The sequence below is a fragment of the Myotis davidii genome, unplaced genomic scaffold (genome assembly GCF_000327345.1).
Source record: "Myotis davidii unplaced genomic scaffold, ASM32734v1 scaffold281, whole genome shotgun sequence".
NCBI lineage: Eukaryota > Metazoa > Chordata > Mammalia > Chiroptera > Vespertilionidae > Myotis > Myotis davidii.
In genome coordinates this window covers 3,102,472-3,122,708 of record NW_006293784.1, presented here as the reverse complement: position 1 = coordinate 3,122,708, position 20,237 = coordinate 3,102,472, and the positions used below count along the sequence as shown (strand labels likewise).

The following is a 20,237-nucleotide window of genomic DNA, read 5'->3' as shown; positions in this document are numbered from 1 at the left end:
CCAAAGCCAGTTTAAAGCAGGTATCTGGGATTTATTTACCTTCTATAATTGAAACTTTGTTGCTTTGAGTGGATCTCAGAGCCACCGCAGCAGGCTGGGAAGCAAGGCTTCCTCCATCATTGGGGCAACCAAGCCTCCTGCTTGCTCCAGCTCCGAGGCTGCCGGCTGCCATCTTGGTTGGGTTAATTTGCATATAGTTACTCTGATTGGCTGGTGGGCATGGCTTAAGGTATAGTGAAGGTATGGTCAATTTGCATCTTTGTCTTTTATTAGTGTAGATTTCCCTAATTATTCCAGTGGGATTTGGGGGTGAGAAGTTAGGTAACTAAATAGATGCTAGCAACCTTTTTCTTTGCCTTAGATTTGTAATTTATGTATATGCCTGTAGCTTCTACCATTGTCCTCTTTGTTTACTCCATTCCAGCCACTCTGGTCTCCTCACTGTTTCTTGACTGTACCTCACACACACTCACTTTAGGTCCTTGGTTCTTCCCTCATGTATCTTCATGGCTCACTTCCTACATTACTTTGTGTAAAAGAATAAAAATGAGCATATAGATGCTTTTAAAATAAACACTTAAGTAAAATTTCATTGAAGTATAACATCTAGCTTAGGAATCTAATTTTATTTTTCTCAAAGTGAACATATATCCCTTTAACCAGCACGCAGATCAAGAAATATATCTTCATTTGCACTAAGAGCCCTTTTATGCTGCCTCCTAGTCACTCACCCCTGAAAAGGTAACTATCATCCTGGCTTCTGATACCAGAGATTAGTTGTTTTCAAATATTATCGAATGGAATCATGCAGTATATGTGAGAGTCATTGTCACAGAGTCATTGTGTAGCTTCCTTTGCTCAGCACTGTGTTTGTGAGAATCATCTACATTGGAAGAAACAACAGTTTCTTCCTCATTCCACTTGTAGGCATACACCCAGTAGAAATGTGTACCTGTATGACAAAAATGTTCAGAGAAGCACTATTTAGCTCCAACTGGAAACAGTTCAAACGTCTACCAACAGTAGGATGAATAAATAAATGGTCATATATTCATGTTACACATTACTAAACATGCTATTTAAAAAGTGTGGATTTTTTCTTTTCTATTTTTTAGATCTAACCCCATCCAATCTGGCATGCCTATTATAACTACATCAGCTTTCACCTGCATCAAAGATAACGCATGTGAATAACTTAGTATGTATCTTTCCATATGTTCTCCTTACATAATCATACATACACACGCCTACACATAAATATACACACATACACATGTATGTGTTGGGGAGTTATTCTAAAAAGATGGGATCACAATATACACCATTTCTGCATCTTGTTTTATCATGTCATAATATTAAAACCAAACTGTTTTTTAAATAGTTTGTACCTGGAATAACATAATGAAAATATTAAAAATAATGAAAAACTGGGTTAAATTGTATTAAATCTATTTAGTTATTAATTAATTCATACCATCTAAAATGAAGAAGTTGGCTAATTCATTTTAATCAACATTTATTAACATGACAGATATGTCGCTATGCCCGTGGATTCTTTTCTTTGCTCTGTAAGTATACTTAGGAAACTAAAAGACATGAACTGGAGGCAGGGTAAGGGTGTAGATTTTCTTCAAGAGGTAAATTAGGCTCATACTGTGGAAAAAAATTATACTTGTTTTATATGAATCCAGAAGGTAAAATGGCAATAGCAAGAAGTTATGAAGAGAGAGTTAAATTCAAAATAAAAAATAACTTTCTAACAGAAACTTTATAGATGCAATGGACTGTCTTGGGGCCCAGGCAGATGCTTGGTAATGTACTAAGTGAAGATTTCAAGCCACAGGTGGGCAGTTGCACCTAAGTAGGTTTAAGAGTCCTTTCAATGTGGAATGACATCACTCTAGTGTTTATTTTAATTTTTTATTTTCCTTAACAGATAATATATTGTCACCATTATTTTTAATGGAAGATGATTGAATGTGAAAATCTAAACCAAGAAGAAATAATTAAAGAACTGGTGAGTGAGGGTCAAATTTATTTCCAACCACATCTGCAAGAATATCAAATAGAATACTTTACACTACTTTCTGGAGTTTGCCTAGAGATTTCTCCTACAGTGTGACCTTTGGAATCAGAGAGAAATTATACATATGGTACAACATTCCTTCTTGTGAGAATAAAACATGGCATCAGTGCAGTTGACAGTTTATAATTTTTAATGGCAAAACACATTTTTATTATTTTAAATAGGTAATAACCCAGTTTCTTTTTTGAAAACAGTGTTTATGCAATGGTTTATCTTATGAGATGGTTGTACAAGAAGGATCAGATACTTCAAAACTGGAGATGTTTTTCTCAGGGTATCCTTGTATAGTCGGATTATCATTATTTCCTAATTTAACAAGTCTCACAATCGTTGCTCAAGATATAAAAGAAATTTCAGGATTAGAGACTTGTTTACAACTCAAAGAACTTTGGATTGCTGAATGCTATCTAGAGGTAAGTCTAAACATATCACTTTACATGAAATATTTTATACTGAATTCTGCGGCTTTGGAAAAATAATTCATTGGAATATGTGCTTGAGACATGGATCAAAACAGATGAATGAGCGGGGAAAAAAACCCATACATGATGAATTGCAATAATACCCTTTATCCAGTAAAAGAAAACAAAACACAAAACAGATAAATGGGCAAAAGATAGAAATAGATTTATACATGGGAAAAACTAGAAATAAAGAATTAAAACATAGACATATCTACTTTTTAGTAACCAAATCAGACCAAATAATACCCAGTATTGCTTAGGAATTAAATCAGTTCACTTAGATACTATTGGTAGTGTGAAAATTATAACATTTATATTGAAAAGCAATATTGCGAAATGTGTGAAGAGCCAAACAAAGGTACATACTATTTGACTCAGAAATCCCTATTCTAAGATTTTGTCCAAGAGAAGTGACTCAGCAGCAGAAAACAACTGTATTCATGAAGTTATTTATTGCACTATTATTTATAATAGCTAAAATTTTGAAATATAAATATGCCACATATAGGGTTACTTTAAAGAAAATGATTATAAACCTCCTGAAATATTTTGTAATTATTAATTATTTTCATATTTGAAAATTATTAAATATTTGACAATTATGGAAACATTTTAGATAGTCTTAAGTTTAACAAAACACTAATCTGTAGAGATATTATGATTATAACCATATAAAATTAGGTGCAGAGTTGATTTAAATAAAAAGAGAATATAAAATTGAAAATAGTTGTACATGGATGCAGAAGTTATATGTTTTTCCTTTAAAAAACTTAGTTAGCTCTGGCCGGTATGGCTCAGTTGGTTGGAGCATTGTCCCGTACACCAAAATGTCATGGGTTCAATTCCCAGTCAGGGCACATACCTAGGTTGTGGGTTCAATCGGGTGTGTGTTGGGGAGGCAACCAATTTATGTTTTTCTCTCTCTCCCTCTAAAAAAAAAATCAATGAACAAGTCCTTGGGTGAGGATTTAAAAAATTTAGTTAATTTTGCTGGATATTTATTTTGCAATAAAATTTGACTTTTAAAAGAAAATGTACTTGATATCTACTTTATTATAAGGATTATGGTAAAATATAAGCTAACACTACTCAATCTGCTCTTTTTTTTTAAACAGAAAATTGAAGGTCTTCGAGAATGTAGAAATTTAGAAAAACTGTATTTATATTATAATAAAATTTCTAAAATAGAAAATTTAGAGAAATTATTGAAACTGGAGGTTCTTTGGCTGAACCACAATACAATTAAGAATATTGAGGTAAGATCATTTCACTGTATATGTAAAGTTAATTACTACTATGGAGTTTAAACCAGAATGTCCAAGATCTTACTATGCTAAGAACCAAAATACTTATGATTAGTTTAATTATTGTTGTTAAGAAGAACTAACAAAGAGAACTTCATCTACATTATTTTCTTTACTCCTCCCACAAAGCCTGAGAGGTAAAGTGTTATTTCCTCTTTGGAGGTTTTTTTAAAAAAGAGATTTAAAGAAGTTTTATATATTACTTGCCTAAGATTATAAGCACACTTTGTGTGATGTGCTCTTTTTCCCTATTCCCCTTTCTCTCCCTCATTTCCTCTCCATTTCTCTGTTCCCTCCTCCAATAACTCTCTCCAGGTGCCAGAGAAACAAAGATGGCTTCATTGAGGCTCCCACTTACTTCTGTGCTCAATGCTCAGAACACCCGGAGAACTACCAGATTGATCAGATGGTTTATAAGTATAGATTTTAATGATTTCTCCTAAATTATATACTGTCTAAATTTTTAGGGCTTGCAAACTTTGAAGAACTTAAATGATCTCAACCTTGCTGGAAATCTAATAAGCAGCATTGGTATGTACTGTTTCATTTGGAATGTAAGGTAATCTATATATATAAAAGCCTAAGCAACCGTCCTACCGGTAGCTATGATGAGCACTGACCACCAGGGGGCAGATGCTCAACGCAGGAGCTGCTGAGCTGCGGTGACTTGGCAGCTGCGTTTCTCGGGTGACACACCCAGAATCAGAGAGGAGGGAGCCCAATTCCAGGGTGCGTCACCCAAGAACCACCCTCTCGCAATCCAGGACCCCTCAGGGGATGTCAGAGATCCGGCCAAGCCGAGGGATCCCACTGGTGCAAGAATCTATGCACCAGGCCTCTAGTGCTACAATAATATTTTATCAGTATAAAAAGTACATTTCTTTCTTTTAGACCTTTTTGCATGATATCTTTGCAAAGCATTTCTGAATCTATGATTCTAAATCAGAGGTTAATAATTATAGTGGTGTTGTTTATCTTATTGACCTGTAAGAAATGATGCCCATATACAATTCAGAAATAAGACAGGATATGAATAGGAGGTAAAACAAGAAATTTAATTTTTCTTTCATCTTGCTTTTTTAAATTAAAGGTCGATGTCTTGATCCCAATGAACAACTGGAAAAATTAAACCTTTCTGGTAATCAAATATGTTCTTTCAAGGTATGTTTCAGTGGAATGAATTTTTATTTACCAACCTGGATCATGAACCATCTTATTGCAGAAAATGGACTAAATAGCCAGCCCCCATTTAAGAAATAACTTGATCATGTTGGACTATCCAGTGCTCCTGAGAATTTTAGAGTTAGTTGACTAAATTGACCATAATGATCTGACACTATTAAAACCAAACAAATAACTACTTGGCTTTTAAGATACAAATTTCTGTTAATTTCCCCCTGGTCTTTCTAGCTATGCCTCTTCTGGTTACTCATCCTTTCATAACATCTAAAAAATGAACTGCCCCAGGTCAGTCCCAGGGTCTTTTCTTATTTCTGTCTGCATTCACTCTGTAAATAATCTCATCATGTCTAAGACTTTAAATACCTTTTATCCACTAATGCCTCCTAGATTGGCATCTCTACTTTCCCTAATAACTCCCCAAACTATAGATATCACCTGTGCTGACTCAAACTGATTTCCCCTCCACCGAACCTTCTTCTTCTGCAGCTTTCTCTGCCTCTCTAAAGAGATCTCATTCTTCTAGTAACATAAGCTAAATACTAGTACTTACCATCCTTTTGACGCCCCTATTCCTTCAATTCCATTCAATCCATCAGCAAATTCTGTTGGCTCCACCTTCAGAATATGTCCAGAGTCTGACCATTTTTTTTTTTTACCACCTGTATCACTACTGACCTAGTTTAAGACACCATCATCCCTAACATTCATTATTGGGAAGAAAAAAAAAGCCTTCAACATGTCTCCCTGTGTTAACCCTTTTGCTATGATGTCTGTTCTCCACACAGCAGTCCATTCCTTTAAAAACATGTCAGATCAAATCACTCTTCTGCTCAAAACCCTCCCCTGTCTTCTCTCATCTCTTTCAGAGTAAAAGCCATTAATCAGTGGTTACACTGGCCCACAAGACACTAAATAATCTAGTCCCCCAACTGTCTCTCTGACCACTCTCCCCTTTGCTTACTCCTCTCCAGCCATTCTGATCTCCTCACTGTTCCTTGCACATACTCACCTTAGGACCTTAGCACTTGCTGGGATAGTCTTCCCCATATATTTTCATTGCTCATTTCCTCATTTCTTCCAGGACTTTGGTCAAACATTATATTCTTCATGATGTCTTTCCTGCACAATTTAGATAAAATAGCAACAGCCCCTACTCTACTGCCCTCCCCATCCTGAAGCACTTCCATATCTCTTTCCCTGTTTTATTTTTTTGTCTTGGCGCTGATCCACATCCCTTACTAGAATACAAGCTTCGTGAATACAGAAACTTCACCTGTTTTGTTCACTGCTATGTTCGCAAGCCTAAAACAGTACCTGACATGTAATAAATCTTAACAAACATTTGTCAAGCACTCAAATGAAAGAGAAAAAAAACATAAAAAGATTTCATGCTTATGGCACATAATGTGGGTGGAAACATGACATTCATAATTTTGACAGTGTCAGATTGAAGGTGCATATTCCAACACTTCCCCTATATAATACTGAAGAAAGATGAGCAAATTTACTATAGAAATAGTTTTGAATTGATCAGTATTGAAATAGACATTTTTTTACTCAGAGAAGAATATAAGACAACAAAAAGCTATGGACTGAGGCAGAATGTTATAAGCACCTTAAAAAGAAATTTAAGCACAATTTTATCATCTTGGTCAAAATCAAGAGGGAATATTTGATGTGGTCACACCTTGAAGGGTTGACAGGATTTTGACAGGCGTTGTGGGCAGATCTTCCAGGCACTGGCAGGCAGGCATTCTAAGATGGGGAGAACAATATGCACAAAGGCATGGAGGTCAGAAATCAAAGGGTGTATTTGATCAGAGGAAGCTATGAAAGAGAAATCCAGAATGCCGTGGGAGGTAATGTTTAAGCTACCCAAACTAGGAGTTACCTAAGGAATGCGCCTTCCATACAAATTTGTGAAATGGCCTAAGTGGTGGAAAGGAATATAGCAAATTCAAGAAACTAAAAATCCTGTGTGTCTGGAACAGAGTGAGGGAGAGAATCGAGTTGAGGCTGAAGAAGATGAGGCAGAATGCTGGGAGGAGAAGGGATTGCCCTGCCAAGAAGCCAGATGGAGGGTTACCGTGCGCTGGCTAGCCGTGGCGGCCTCATGTGGCCAAAAGCATGGGCTTCCCAGGCGGAAAGATCTGTCAGTTCTGGCCCTGCCACAAACCAGACGCAGTGGCAACATGAAGTTTAAGTGAAATGATAATGTAAAGATCTCAATAGTAGACACTCAATAGATATGCTATTTTATTATTATTACTATCACTTTATGTTAACCTATTCTCTTTCAATCTGGGGAGAAAATAGGGTTATTGTGAAAATTTGTTGTATGGCATAATATTAAAAAGGCTCCCTATAATAATGATGGCTATTTATTATAAAAGCATTGAACATGATTCACTGTTAAGAATAATTGCACTAGTCAGGAAGTAATTGCTAGTCTCATCGTAAGAATATTCTTGAAACACTGTTATTTTGAGTTTTTATCTCTAATCTTTCCATTCACCCTAAAAAGACACTATCCTGGTAATGATGGAATAAATTCTGTGCCACTTTCCATCCACACCAGGTAGTGCAACGCTGATTTTTCAGTGATGAAATGACTTCAATATCATCTGCCTTTTGAGGGGGGTGGGGAGTACCTGTGTAAGACTTCAGAGTTCACAGTCTCCTAGCCCAGACTGATGGTCAAATGCAATATAGCCACCCATAAATTAAAGGGGGTCTTTACTTACAAGAATGCTGTGAGGTTTGCCTCCCTTGTTCCTGCAGAATTACACCAAATAACTAAGTGCCCTTTCAGAGCAGCTCTGCTTAGCGCCACTCCTCTCATGGACCCAGCTTCTGCCTGTAGAGTCAAAGTCTCACTTGTCCAGAGAGAGTTTGGAGACACAGTGGCTCCCTAACCCTGTTACTTTCTCCTCTCACAGTCTGAATTCACTGCTTGCTTCCCTGTTCCATTTGTGCTTTATCTTCAGAATTAATGTTTCCTGGTTCTTGCTTTAGATGTCCCTTAACTCTGATTCTGGCGCTCCTATGTAGCATTGCATCCCTTTAAGTCCAGTCCCACCATAGCACCCTCCTACCAGGGAACCACCCTAGTAATGCTATTATTGAGGAAACTATGAGGATATCTTGGAGGTTGGAAGAAAGTAATAATCATGCAATTCAATTCACATGTTTATTTAGTGCCTACTGTGTTCGAAATGCTGAGTGCTGGCGATGTAAAGTTAAACAGGTCACAAACCCTGCTCTCAAACAGTTTATCTCAGGAATTGCCAGACTCTTTCTATAAAAGGCCAGGTAGGACATGTTTTAGGCTTTGTAGGTCATATGGCCTCTGTAACGTGTTCTTTTTAATTATTTTTCCACAACACTTTAAAAATGTAATCACCGTTCTTAGGGCCAAAGTCCATATAGACCCTTGGCTTATAGAGTTATGGATGAACAAGCAATTGGCAGTAGGGCGTGATAAATTCTATAACAAAGGTAAGCCAGTGGCTAAGAGTTCATAGGAGGAGCATCTCCCCCAAGCTTGGGGTGATGAAACAGGGCTCCTGGAGAAGAGGAATTTTAGGTTACGTTTTGACAGATTAAGAGGTTAAATTGGGGTGAAGTCCAATCCACTCAAAGGCAACAGTCTGAGTGAGAGTCTAAAGATAAGGTAGGGTCTGGTACATTATGAAATTTCTAGTTTTTCAGTACGTGGCTAAAGCATAAAATGTCAGGGTTTAAACTGAAAGAAAGAAGACTGAAGGGTGAAGCAAGGGCCAGATGCCAAATAAAGGCAGGTGGAAAGATGGCTGAAACTTTAGGATAAAAGATGTTAAGGAGAAACAGTCTGGAAGTGCGTTATCAACTCCTCTGCCTCCATACGTTGTGAGAAAAATGAGGCCTCGGGAGAAAGCTAGGTTTCAGATGTCCTTAATAGGTAGAAAAGGCATTTACAGGAAAAAAAAGTTAACAACTAAAAATCAGGAATTTAATGGTGACTGTAATAGAGTCAGGGTCCCCTAGCCTTTGATGAGAAGAGCAGATCTGCAGGCCAAGGAAATGGCGAGCTGTGTGCCGAGGTGGTAAGTGTGGGGAATGCTGGTGAAGGGAGTAGGAGACCTACAGGCACAAGGGGGCGGTGTTACAAAGGAGCTGTGCGCAGAGGAACTGTCTTACTGAATAAATGTGCTCAAGTGACTGGCTCTGGGTGAAATACACGATTTAGTAAATATTCTATGGCCTTTTTTAGAAAGTACAATTTACACGCATAGTTACATAGAGTCTGCTATTTAATTATCAATGATCTACATATATTTAGCGTGGTTTTCATTAGACAAGAACATTTTATCCGTCGAAATCACTTTAGCATATTTAAGCAGATAATTAGAATGCATTACATTACAGTATAGTGACCTTGAGTGTTCAGAAGCCTCCTTTAGAAATGGACAGTTGCAATTAATTAAACATTATTACTGCTGCTGTTTTAGGACCTTACCAACTTAACCAGGCTTCGTCGCTTAAAGGATTTATGTCTGAATGATCCTCAATATAAAACCAACCCGGTTTGTCAGCTGTGTAATTATTCCACACATGTACTGTACCACTTGCCTTGCCTTCAAAGACTTGACACATATGATGTGTCAGCAAAGCCAATCAAGGAACTGGCAGATGTAAGTGCATCCCTAATGGGGTATCTGTGACTTAAGTTTAATTAACTCCTTCTTTCTGGCTGTGTCCACATATGGCAGGTAATATTATCTTGTCAGTTCTTGTCACCAATTCTACTTTTGCCCCAGTGAGCTGGCTTTTGCACACAAATATAGACCATTAATAAAATTAGTGTTAAGATCTCAATTTTGATGACAGTACTGAAAGGTGAAATAATAATAAACATTTTAATTTATACAAAAATAAAAGGTAATCTGAAAAATTATCATCACTGTTAAGAACAATTGCACTAGTGCTATATATACACACAAACATTAATAAAGCCTAAATAAAGTAGAAATGAATCAAGTAACTTCCTCTCATTTGAAATTTTATGTATAAAAATGAGAAAAAATCTATGGTGGATGGTAGTATGCTAGGATAGGTCAATTTTAATCTAATTAAAGATGATTTGGGGAACCACCTACACTGCCAAAATCTTGATGATCTCTGAAATCTTGAAGAGAAACTATTCCGGGGCTGCCGCTGATGGTGAACCACCCAGTAGAGGGTCTACTTTGATGTTCTTCTAAAGCAGTGGTTCTCAACCTTCTGGCCCTTTAAATACAGTTCCTCATGCTGTGACCCAACCATAAAATTATTTTCGTTGCTACGTCATAACTGTAATGTTGCTACTGTTGTGAATCGTAATGTAAATATCTGATATGCAGGATGGTCTTAGGCGACCCCTGTGAAAGGGTCGTTCTACCGCCAAAGGGGTCGCAACCCAAGGTTGAGAACCGCTGTTCTCAAGGGTCTGTAATTCAGAATAGAGTGCATAGGGAGTCACCATGCTTATTAATAGTCTTTCCACATTATGTTTCTACCTCTCCCTGCCACATTTGTTCATTCAATTAACCATCCAATACATAGTTTGGGGGTATGTAGAATGTGCCAACCATGTGGATGCCCTCACATATGCCCCTCCTATTATTTCCTGTGGCTCATCCATCATCTCAAATAGATAATGTTTTTATTCTTTTATCGTAACTTCTTTCTATTCTCTTCCTAGTCTGCGAATTTATTCTAAAATTTCATTCTATCCACCCCCCCCCCAACTGGGATTATCATCCTTCCCATCCCCATCTGAGAAATAAATTTTCTTACAATATTAAGCAAAGGGCTAGAGTTCTTGTCTATTAGCAGATGTTTGGAATCATTGAAGGGCCAAGGAGGAATGCCTTCTCTAACAATGTTAAGTCTAAAATAACAGCAAAGCTTTGCAGTGATAACCATGTTTTTACATCAGGCTATAGTTTGACATCAGGCTGTTACTGCAAAGGTGAGCAGGGTGAATATTATTCATGATATTACTTGGCTGGTTCATTCATCTAACAAATTGCATTCCAGGCACAATTTAAGGCACTAGAGACATACAGTGACCTAAGCAGGCAAAATCCCTGCTTTCTTGGAGCTCTACTGAGAGCAAACGGATAATAAGCAACTAAATAAGGAACCAAGTAGTACGCCAGATGGTGACAAACGCTACGGAGAAAATAAACAAGGGTGAAGAAAACAGGACTGTTGGTAGGGGCAGAAGACAGGGTGTTGACTATCTTATATAGAATTGTTGGGGAAGGATGTGCAGCTAAGGTGACATTTGAGCAGAGATTGGAAGGAAGTAAGAAAGCAAGCTGTTCAGGATCAACAAATGTAAAGACCTTGATGCAGAAGCGTGCCTCATATTTAAAGAACAACAGAGGCTAGTGTGGCTGGAGAAAGTGAGGACGAGAGAAGTAAGAGATAAAGACAGGAGTGATGGGGAGCAGATCATAGGAGACTAGAATGTTGTAAGGACTTTGGCTTTTACAATGAGTGAGATGGGGGCCACTGGAAAATTTTAAGCAGAAGAATGACGAGATGACATGTTTTAAAGGGACCCTTTTGGATAATGTATTAACTACAGAATTAGAGGGGAAAACATGAAAGCAGAGAGACGAGTGAAATTCCAACAACGTGGATGAGAGATGATGGTTTGATACAGGGTTTTAGTAGAGGTGGTGGTGAAAGTAGTCAGACTTTGGTAGTAGTTAGAAGGTAGAACTCATCTGGATTTGCTGATAGATTGGATGTGAAGTACAGAGGAAAGTAGTACAGAATAAGTCCAAGTTATTGGCCCAAACAACTGAGAGAGGGGAGGAAATTGCTATTTCATGAAATGAGGAAGAGTATGGGAGGAGTAGGTTCAGAGGGAAGAATTACGGTTTAATTTTAAACTTATAAATTTTGAATAACCTTTTGTACATCCAAAAAGTATATCCAATAAATAGCTGGATATGAGTCTGCTCTTTTATAGAATTGTCTGCATTGGATTAGATTGATAATTTAGTAATTTTCTCACTCTAAATAAAATTAGTTTACTTCAGCGGTTCTCAACCTGTGGGTCACGACCCCTTTGGGGTTGAACGACCCTTTCACAAAGGTCGCCTAAGACCATCGGAAAACACTTATATAATTATGTATTGTTTTTTTGATTAATCACTATGCTTTAATTATTTTCAATTTGTAACAATGAAATTGGGGGTCACCACAACATGAGGAACTGTATTAAAGTGTTGCGTCATTAGGAAGGTTGAGAACCACTGCTCTAGGCTCTAGAGCATCCTTTTATAGATTTGGAGGGAAAAAAACCCTACATGAAATTCTATTCTTAGCCATGCTTTTAAAAATGAATTAATATTACATTTGCTTTTAATTATTTTTAATTTCCTTACTTTCTCCATAAGTTAATCTGATAGAAAAAATGTAGTTATATATTTGCTTTAGTAAATGATACTATCTTTAGATAAATGATACTATTTTATAAATTAAATTCTATCTCTTTATGTTGTTATCTTGGAAGTAAATGTGAATATGCCTCACATTTAAAATATCATCCACAAGGAAAATCTTTGGAATTTTATATTTTGCTTATCAAGTTTAAATATAGGACTCTGTGTAGTCATTATCATTTCAACATCATCATTATTAGTACCTGAACATGCAGATATTTCAAATCGTCATTTAGAACATATTGCACTCATAATATACTGCTAATAATTACCTATAATGTATTTTATTTCAGTTAATCTTTTCCTTTTTTCTCATTTTTAGATCACAGCTATGAAAAAGATAATGTATTACAATATGCGTATAAAAACTGTTCAGAGGCACCTTCACGAAGACCTTGAAAAACTGGCTGATCGAAAATGTAAATTACAGAAGTTGCCAGAAGAACGAATAAAACTCTTCAGCTTTGTGAAAAAAAATGTAAGATATACTACTGTAAAATTTCAGTGGCCACATCTGAAAGGAAACTGGTGGATAAGATAGCATTATATTTTCATTTTATGTATATATACACATATAATGTTATTTTAATTAATATTGAATTTCAAGTCAAGCTTATTCCCAAAAATGCATTCACTCCAGGTGTTTTTATTAAGCTTCATTCTGTGCTTATAAATATATAGTTCAAAAAAGGTATAGGCTTAATATATAAAAATTAAAAAATTTTAGTGTATAAGAATTTTAAAGTAATTAATTCAATATGATTCAGAGTTATAGAGATATGTTAGACTTATTTTAGCCTCGGTTTTATTAGATACCAGTAGTTTACACTCAAAATTCATTTTCTTGTCTAAAAGGATGAAATATCCCTTTACTAATATTCAAGCCATACTTTAGTATATTGTGTGTACCTTTTTTTTTATTTAGAATAAATTAGGTTTCCTTCACTAAAAGTAGATCCTGAAAAATTAAGGATTATTTCCTCAAAACAGAACTTTGCATATAAAAGAACTATATATTCTTTAAGTATGAGAAAATAATGGGTTATTCAACAAATGGTGTTACAAAACTAGTTGAACTACTTGGGGTGGGGAAGTTGGACCCTTAATTCACATTTTACCAAAGTAAATAACAATGGGAAAAATATTTAAATGTTACTATGAAAAAATTTAAGAATGTATAGATGTAACTATCTCAGCCTACCAAATAAAAGAAACACTAGAAATCTCAAAGGAACAGAATATAGATTTGTTTGAAAAAGAAGGTAAAATACCTTTGTACTAAAAAGCATAATTAATGAAAATAAACAATAAATGACAATCTGAAAAAATTGTTTTCAATAAACATGTTAGACAACATGATATCCTTAGTATAAATGTACCCATAAATAAAAGAAGAAAAAAGTAAATAGAAAAATTGATCAAAGTACATCAATCTATATGTATAAAAGACTAATATGCTAAGTGTCCAACTGTCTGACCGGTCACTATGACGCGCACTGACCACCAGGGGTAAGACGCTCAACACAGAAGCTGCCGTGCTGCAGTGACTTGGCAGTGGTGGTTCTTGGGTGATGCACCTGAAACCAGAGAGGAGGGAGCCCAATTCCTCGCAGGGCCATGCAATTCCACCTTCATCCGTGGGTTATGTTGTTGCTGGGGCACTGTCAGCCCTGAATCTGGTTTACTGCACACTTGCATTTGCATTCCACACCCTGTAAGACAGCAACTTTGCAGAGTGCACCCTTGCACTCTGGGACCCCTCGGGGGATATTGGAGAGCTGGTTTTGGCCCAATCCCCGCAGGCCAGGCCAAGGGACCCCCACCTGCCAGAGGGACCCCAGCTCACTCCACAGACAGCGGGGAGGGACCGTGGGAGATTGGCTCCAGAGCGTGTCCCGCCCATCTTGCCCAGTCCCACCCCACCGGCCATCTTCTAACTAATTTCTTTTGAATGTGCATGAATCCATGCACTGGGTCACTAGTTATCTAATAATATGATAATATGCAAATTGGTCAGGACGCCATCAGGTAACAACCAATTAGCAAGGACCTGAGGCTGCTTGGCACCTAGCTGGGGAGGGGTAGCTCAGGCTGCGCCCCCCTGCCCTGGTGTTGGCCCAGGAGACCTCAGGCTGCACCCACCGCCCCAGCGCCGGGCCGGGGAACCTCATGCCATGCCCCCCACCCTAACACTGGGCTTGGGGACCTCAAGCCACACCCCCTGCCCAGAGGGGCTTGACGGGGGTGGGGCTGGCCAGGTCTGGGTCTCCTGCAATTTTGAAGCGTGTGCGGGAGGGCGGGGACTTGACTCTGGGTCCCGCGGCACACCCCAGACTCTGACAGGAGGGAGATTTTCATATACATTTTAATAATTTTCTTTGATCTCTGACACTTTTATTATAGAGAAAGGGCAAATAGCAATATTAAAATATTTTCTCTAATTAATTCCCTTTTAATGTGCACAATTTTGTGCACCAGGCCAGTAGTCATTTTATAAAAGAAGAAATTAAAATGACTAATAAACATTTGAAGGAACCTCAGCCAATTATTAATCTCTGAATGTGAATTAAGATAATGAGCAACCATTTTCACCTGTAAAATAGTCAAAGTATAACACATGATAGTACTCGGCCTGGTGAAGATGAGTGTGAGACTATTACACCACTGATGGGAGTATAATTGGGTCAGATATATTAACAGCCTAAAAATGCTCAGAGCCTTTGACCCAATAAATCTACTTCTAACACTCTATTCTGAAGATTTGGTTATAGTTCTTTATATAAAGCTATTCATTACTGCACTATTACAACAACAACAAAAATTCTGGAAATCACTTAAATGTTTAACAAGAGAGGAAGTGTTGAAAATGGACAATATTTTCAAAGCAATTTCTTTGCTTTTCTAAACCTAACCTTAACCCTAACCTTAATCCTAATATTGACGGCTGTCTTTCACTTAGCCGAAAGACATTGGCTGACTGAATTTATACCCAAGTTATAATCACCTGTGGGCCATGTTTTATGAAGTTTGGTCTATTTATTATCTAGATTTCTACTTTGTTCATTTAAATTTACTACATATTTAACAGAGTCCACTAAAAAATTTGCTATCTGGTACATTGATTTCAACAGTTGGAACGGGAACTGGCTGAACTCAAGGGATCTGGCAAAGGGCAAACTGAAAGACCCAATAACAATCAAGTAACTGAGCTTGAAATATTAAAGAACTCTGAAACTGTCTCAGAAGAGCCAAGCCTTCAGCAGAAGATACAGACCAAACTAAATGCCTTGAATGAAAGAGTAAAATTCTGGAACAAAAAACTAGATGAGTATGTTTAATAAATTATCTAGTTGTTCAAATTTAAAACATGAGCGAATATAATGTTCTGGGCCATCAGTTGATCTCAGTGTCCCCTTCAGGAGTGGAAAGAATTATAGTATTAAGTAAAACATGGAATGTGTTTCCTGGTAGAGATTGGCATCATTGGTTCAAAGCTGACATAATAGTTGTTGTTTTTTTAAATATATTTTTATTGATTTTAGAGAGAGGAAGGAAGGGGGTGGGAGGGAAAGATCAATGTGAGAGAGAATTATCAATCAGTTGCCTCCCATTCATGCCCCAACTGGGGATTGAACCCACAACCTGGGTTTGTGCCCTGACCAGGAATTGAACCAGCAACCTTTTGGTACATGGGATGATGCTCAACCAACTCAGCCACACTGGCCAGGGCAAGCTGGCATATAGGTTTTTACAGAGGCAATGTTTAATTAGGAACAGTGAACGTCCACTGAGTGGCATTCTGTCACATCACTACTCTAGTGTCTGCAAACTAAAAACATTTATGTGTTTTTTTCAAACTAACTGCTACCAGTGCAAAAGCTCATGGCATGGAGGAGACTGAGCAAAGCACATACACAGTTGTGTGGAATAATGTAGAAACAAATACAGGTTGAATGTTAACTAGAAATATAAAGCAAGAAGACTCAGTAAGTATTGTGATTTTTTTTTTTAACTAGGGCACCAAGTGTGTAAGTTAGTATGCCCTGTAATAATGCTAACAAAATAATAACTAACATTTATTGAATTCTTATTGCTACTCAGTGCCAAATTCTTTGCCAAGAGCTTCACATGCATTTTGCATATAATCCTCAAAAAAGCCTATTCAGGTATCGGTACCATTAATATTGCCATTTTACTGAGAAACTGCAGCATAACAATGTTGTGACTTGTCTAAGATCTGAGAGCAAGTGGTAGAGCCAGAAGAGTCTTTGAACCTTCACTGGTTCTGAGATTAACAAATATTAAGGTGATTTTAGTTGTCAAAAATATAATGTATTTTACATGGTTTAACTATTAGCACCACATTGTCTTTATCCATTGACAAAAAGTCTTGTATTTTAACATCAGCTTCTTGAAAAATCAATCATGAATTTCAATGTTGTGACTTGTAGATCATTTTAATAGCTCGATACATTTTTTTTCTTAAATAGAATTGAAACAATTTATCGTACTGAAACAAAGCGAAAGAAGAAAAGTAGTGGGTTATTGATCCCATTTTTGTCAATTGAGTTGGAGACTGTAGGAAATATCCACTTTGAAGAAGGCACTCGATCTGATGACTGGTAAATCTGTTTGAAATTTAGTTATAGCTTTAAAAATAATTCTAAGTGCTTTGGATCATCAACAAAAATATCAACTTATAAAAATGTTAAAATACCCTATTTTCAAAACTGTTCTTGTATAGAATATTCATTCATTGAGAATTGACAGTTACCTATTTTACCATCTTTCTGTTTATATCATTGCCATGAACTAACCTTGAAAACATCCTAATGGTATTTCGTTGGTTTTTACCCAATTTACCTTACCCCAAAAGAAGAATATAATTTAAAAGTTCACGGTCAAGTATTAATTTTATGTATGTTTATACTGATTATTTCTGGACAGATTGTAGTGCTGGATTCTGAATATTGGATGAGAGGTTAGAACAGAAAAGGAATGGCAAAGCAGGCTTGGCAACCACAGACTACAAACACCAGAGAAGGCTCCCTAAGAAATTTCCTGGAGTCAAAGTCAAACAAAGCTGTCTAGAGCTAGCTAGAGTCCGGGTGCACATAGACTATACAAGTTAAAGTAAGGCATACACTTGAAAGCCAGGAATCCAGATGGCCAGTGTATTTAGACAAAAATAGAGACAGCTGCCAGAAACAGAGGCAGAATCCAGCATCCACAGTTCAGAAACAAGGCCTCCTGGTACACACAGGAGGTGATTAGGTGATTGTGTTGCCTCAACTAGAGGGTACAACCAAAAAAATAATGATCTTTTTTTTTTTAAAAAAAAAAGCCTTTACAGAAAAGTATCACTAATTATTACTTTCACATTTCTGTAATCAATTTCTCAACATTGGGAAACCCATGAAATAGCCAAAGATTGCCCTAGAACTCTAGGGGCAGACTGCACACTTGTGTGTGTGGACAGAGACCAAGAAACACATAGAGCTATCGAATGGACTTGGTACTTCACCCCAGGGGATGCCTTTACTCGCAGTCAGGGTTGAAATGGTCTGTGATTCTTTGTGGAATCAAATCCAAAATTTGCACTAATCTTTGGGGGGGGCGGGGAGTGTGATTGTTATGGGTTATTTTCAACCAAGGCCCCTGGTTTCTATTAGATGTGGTTCTCAAGAACCTTGTGGGTACCTTGGTGGGAAAGTGTGAGAAGCTCTGCCTAAGGAAGAAAGAGACCTTTTAAAATCCTTCTTTTCTATCAATACATCCATTCGCCCAGCTGTTACCAGTGGTTGCTTAACCACCATACTTTATTTTTATGTGCAAAATATAGAAGGTGTTCATCCCAGTTCCCACGCAAACAAGTAGAGGCCTTAATTTTTCAAGTGCAAAATCTGAATGTTGTGTCTTTGCAAGATGCATGAATAATTTTTCAGCCTGTCACTTATATGCACTCAATCTAAACATAATTTTTATATCTGTTTATTTTTAACTTATTATAAAGTAAGCTCTTTATGAAACAGGTAGATTAGTGGAAAAATATGTAAATGAAATGGCCCATACACACTGTCTGTGTCCATGGGCTGTGCATAAAGCCATTCAGGTTAATATGTCAGCCTGAGAGTAAGTTAGATACCTTGATGGATTGTGGTAAGTGTTAGCAATTGTTTACTTGGTTTTAATAAAAATAACCTTGATCCATTTTAAGGAGAAAAATCAAGTATATGTTGGCAGAATTCCAAGGACTGTTTTTCACTTATAACACACTTCAATCTTGTCCACCTTACTACTGATCTTTTATGTATGTTAAGAAATATTGACTAAAGTGCTTTAAATTGCACTGGCTTCTCTTTTATTAATATTTTCAAAGGCAGTGATTTAGCCCATGAACTGGAATAGAGCTAGAGCTCACATATAGGTTTCCCCACTATTTCAAAGAAGAGCATTTCTATGAAACCTTTCATAAACCAAAATGGTGTAAAGTGAAGAAGCAATTACCATTACCTTATTTGGGAAAATTTTTGTGCATTCCCAAACCCCCAAAACAATCCACCAAATCATATCATTTAATACACAAAACCTAAGATAATACTAACATAGTAAAAACAGGAATGATACGATACACAGTCTATATAAAGTAGAAATAATGTCCAATACTATGTGGAATAAGAGTGGTGAAAGCAGACATCCCTATCCTATTCCTGATCTTAAGGGAAAAGCTTTTAGTTGGTGCCCATTGAGTATGATATTGGCTGTTGAGTTGGTCATATATGATCTTTATTCCCACTTTCCTGAGAGATTTTTATCTCAAATGGTTGCTGGATTTTATCCAATGCTCTCTCTGCATTTATTGATATGATCATATGGTTTTTACCCTTCAGATATTAGTCTTAGGGAGAGACCATCCGTCAGGAACCTCTGTGATCTTAGTCCACACCCATGCTCAGGCCCTGTTCTAGTGAGAACAGACATCTCATAATCAAAGGCAAATATATACCATATAGGATCACTTAATTTCCTTTCAAATTGATCCATTTTTAAATCTCAATCTAAATTCTGTTTAAGACAGGACCAGAACTATTGTGAGTATGGCCAGATGAGGGCAGCAGAGAGCAGCTTCAGTACATTTTCTTAAGCTCTTCACATGGCCCGCCCCTCCTCCTCCTCTCTCATTCTTCATTCAAAACCCTTCTTAAGTAGCCCCCACTCCATTCCTTACCCCAAGCCTCTGTTTCTTCAAAGCACTTATCCGTTTAGAAATGATTTTATTTATGGCTCATTTATTTCTTTGTCCAACCTCCTTGTAATATAGGTTCCATGAGAGCAGGGATCCTGCCTCTTTCACTTGTATATCCCTAGTTATGAAATTATTGCAAGAGTCCCACCGAGAGATGGCAGTGACTTAGTCTAATCTCAGTGGCAGTGATAAAATAGGGTCACATTAAGGATGTATTTTAGATGTAGGGCCAAACAGACTTGCTGAGGAGTCGGATACTGATGAGAATGAGAGGAGGCAAGGTTTATTCCTGATTTTTTTAACCTAAGCTAATAGTGGTATCATATACTGAGATGGAAAACACTCAGGGGGAACAGGTTTAGGGGCTGGCATTGGTCGAGTTACGTTTGAGAGGCCTATTACATATGCAAGTGAACATATTAAGTGGGTAGTTGCATATATCTGGTCTGGGTATATCCAATAAGTTGAGTAGAG

At 37.1% G+C, this 20,237-nt stretch overlaps 1 protein-coding gene across 1 annotated transcript in view; it reads left to right on the top strand.

Annotated features, from left to right (window-relative positions):
- Positions 1–1,969: 1,969 nt before the first annotated feature.
- Positions 1,970–20,237, top strand: part of LOC102774786 (leucine-rich repeat-containing protein 9) — an 84,246-nt gene continuing 65,978 nt past the window's right edge. The window contains 9 exon segments of the mRNA XM_015566478.1: positions 1,970–2,017; positions 2,281–2,499; positions 3,666–3,806; positions 4,322–4,385; positions 4,945–5,015; positions 9,527–9,709; positions 12,840–12,995; positions 15,649–15,845; positions 17,008–17,139. Coding sequence (XP_015421964.1) covers positions 1,970–2,017; positions 2,281–2,499; positions 3,666–3,806; positions 4,322–4,385; positions 4,945–5,015; positions 9,527–9,709; positions 12,840–12,995; positions 15,649–15,845; positions 17,008–17,139 — 1,211 coding nt within the window.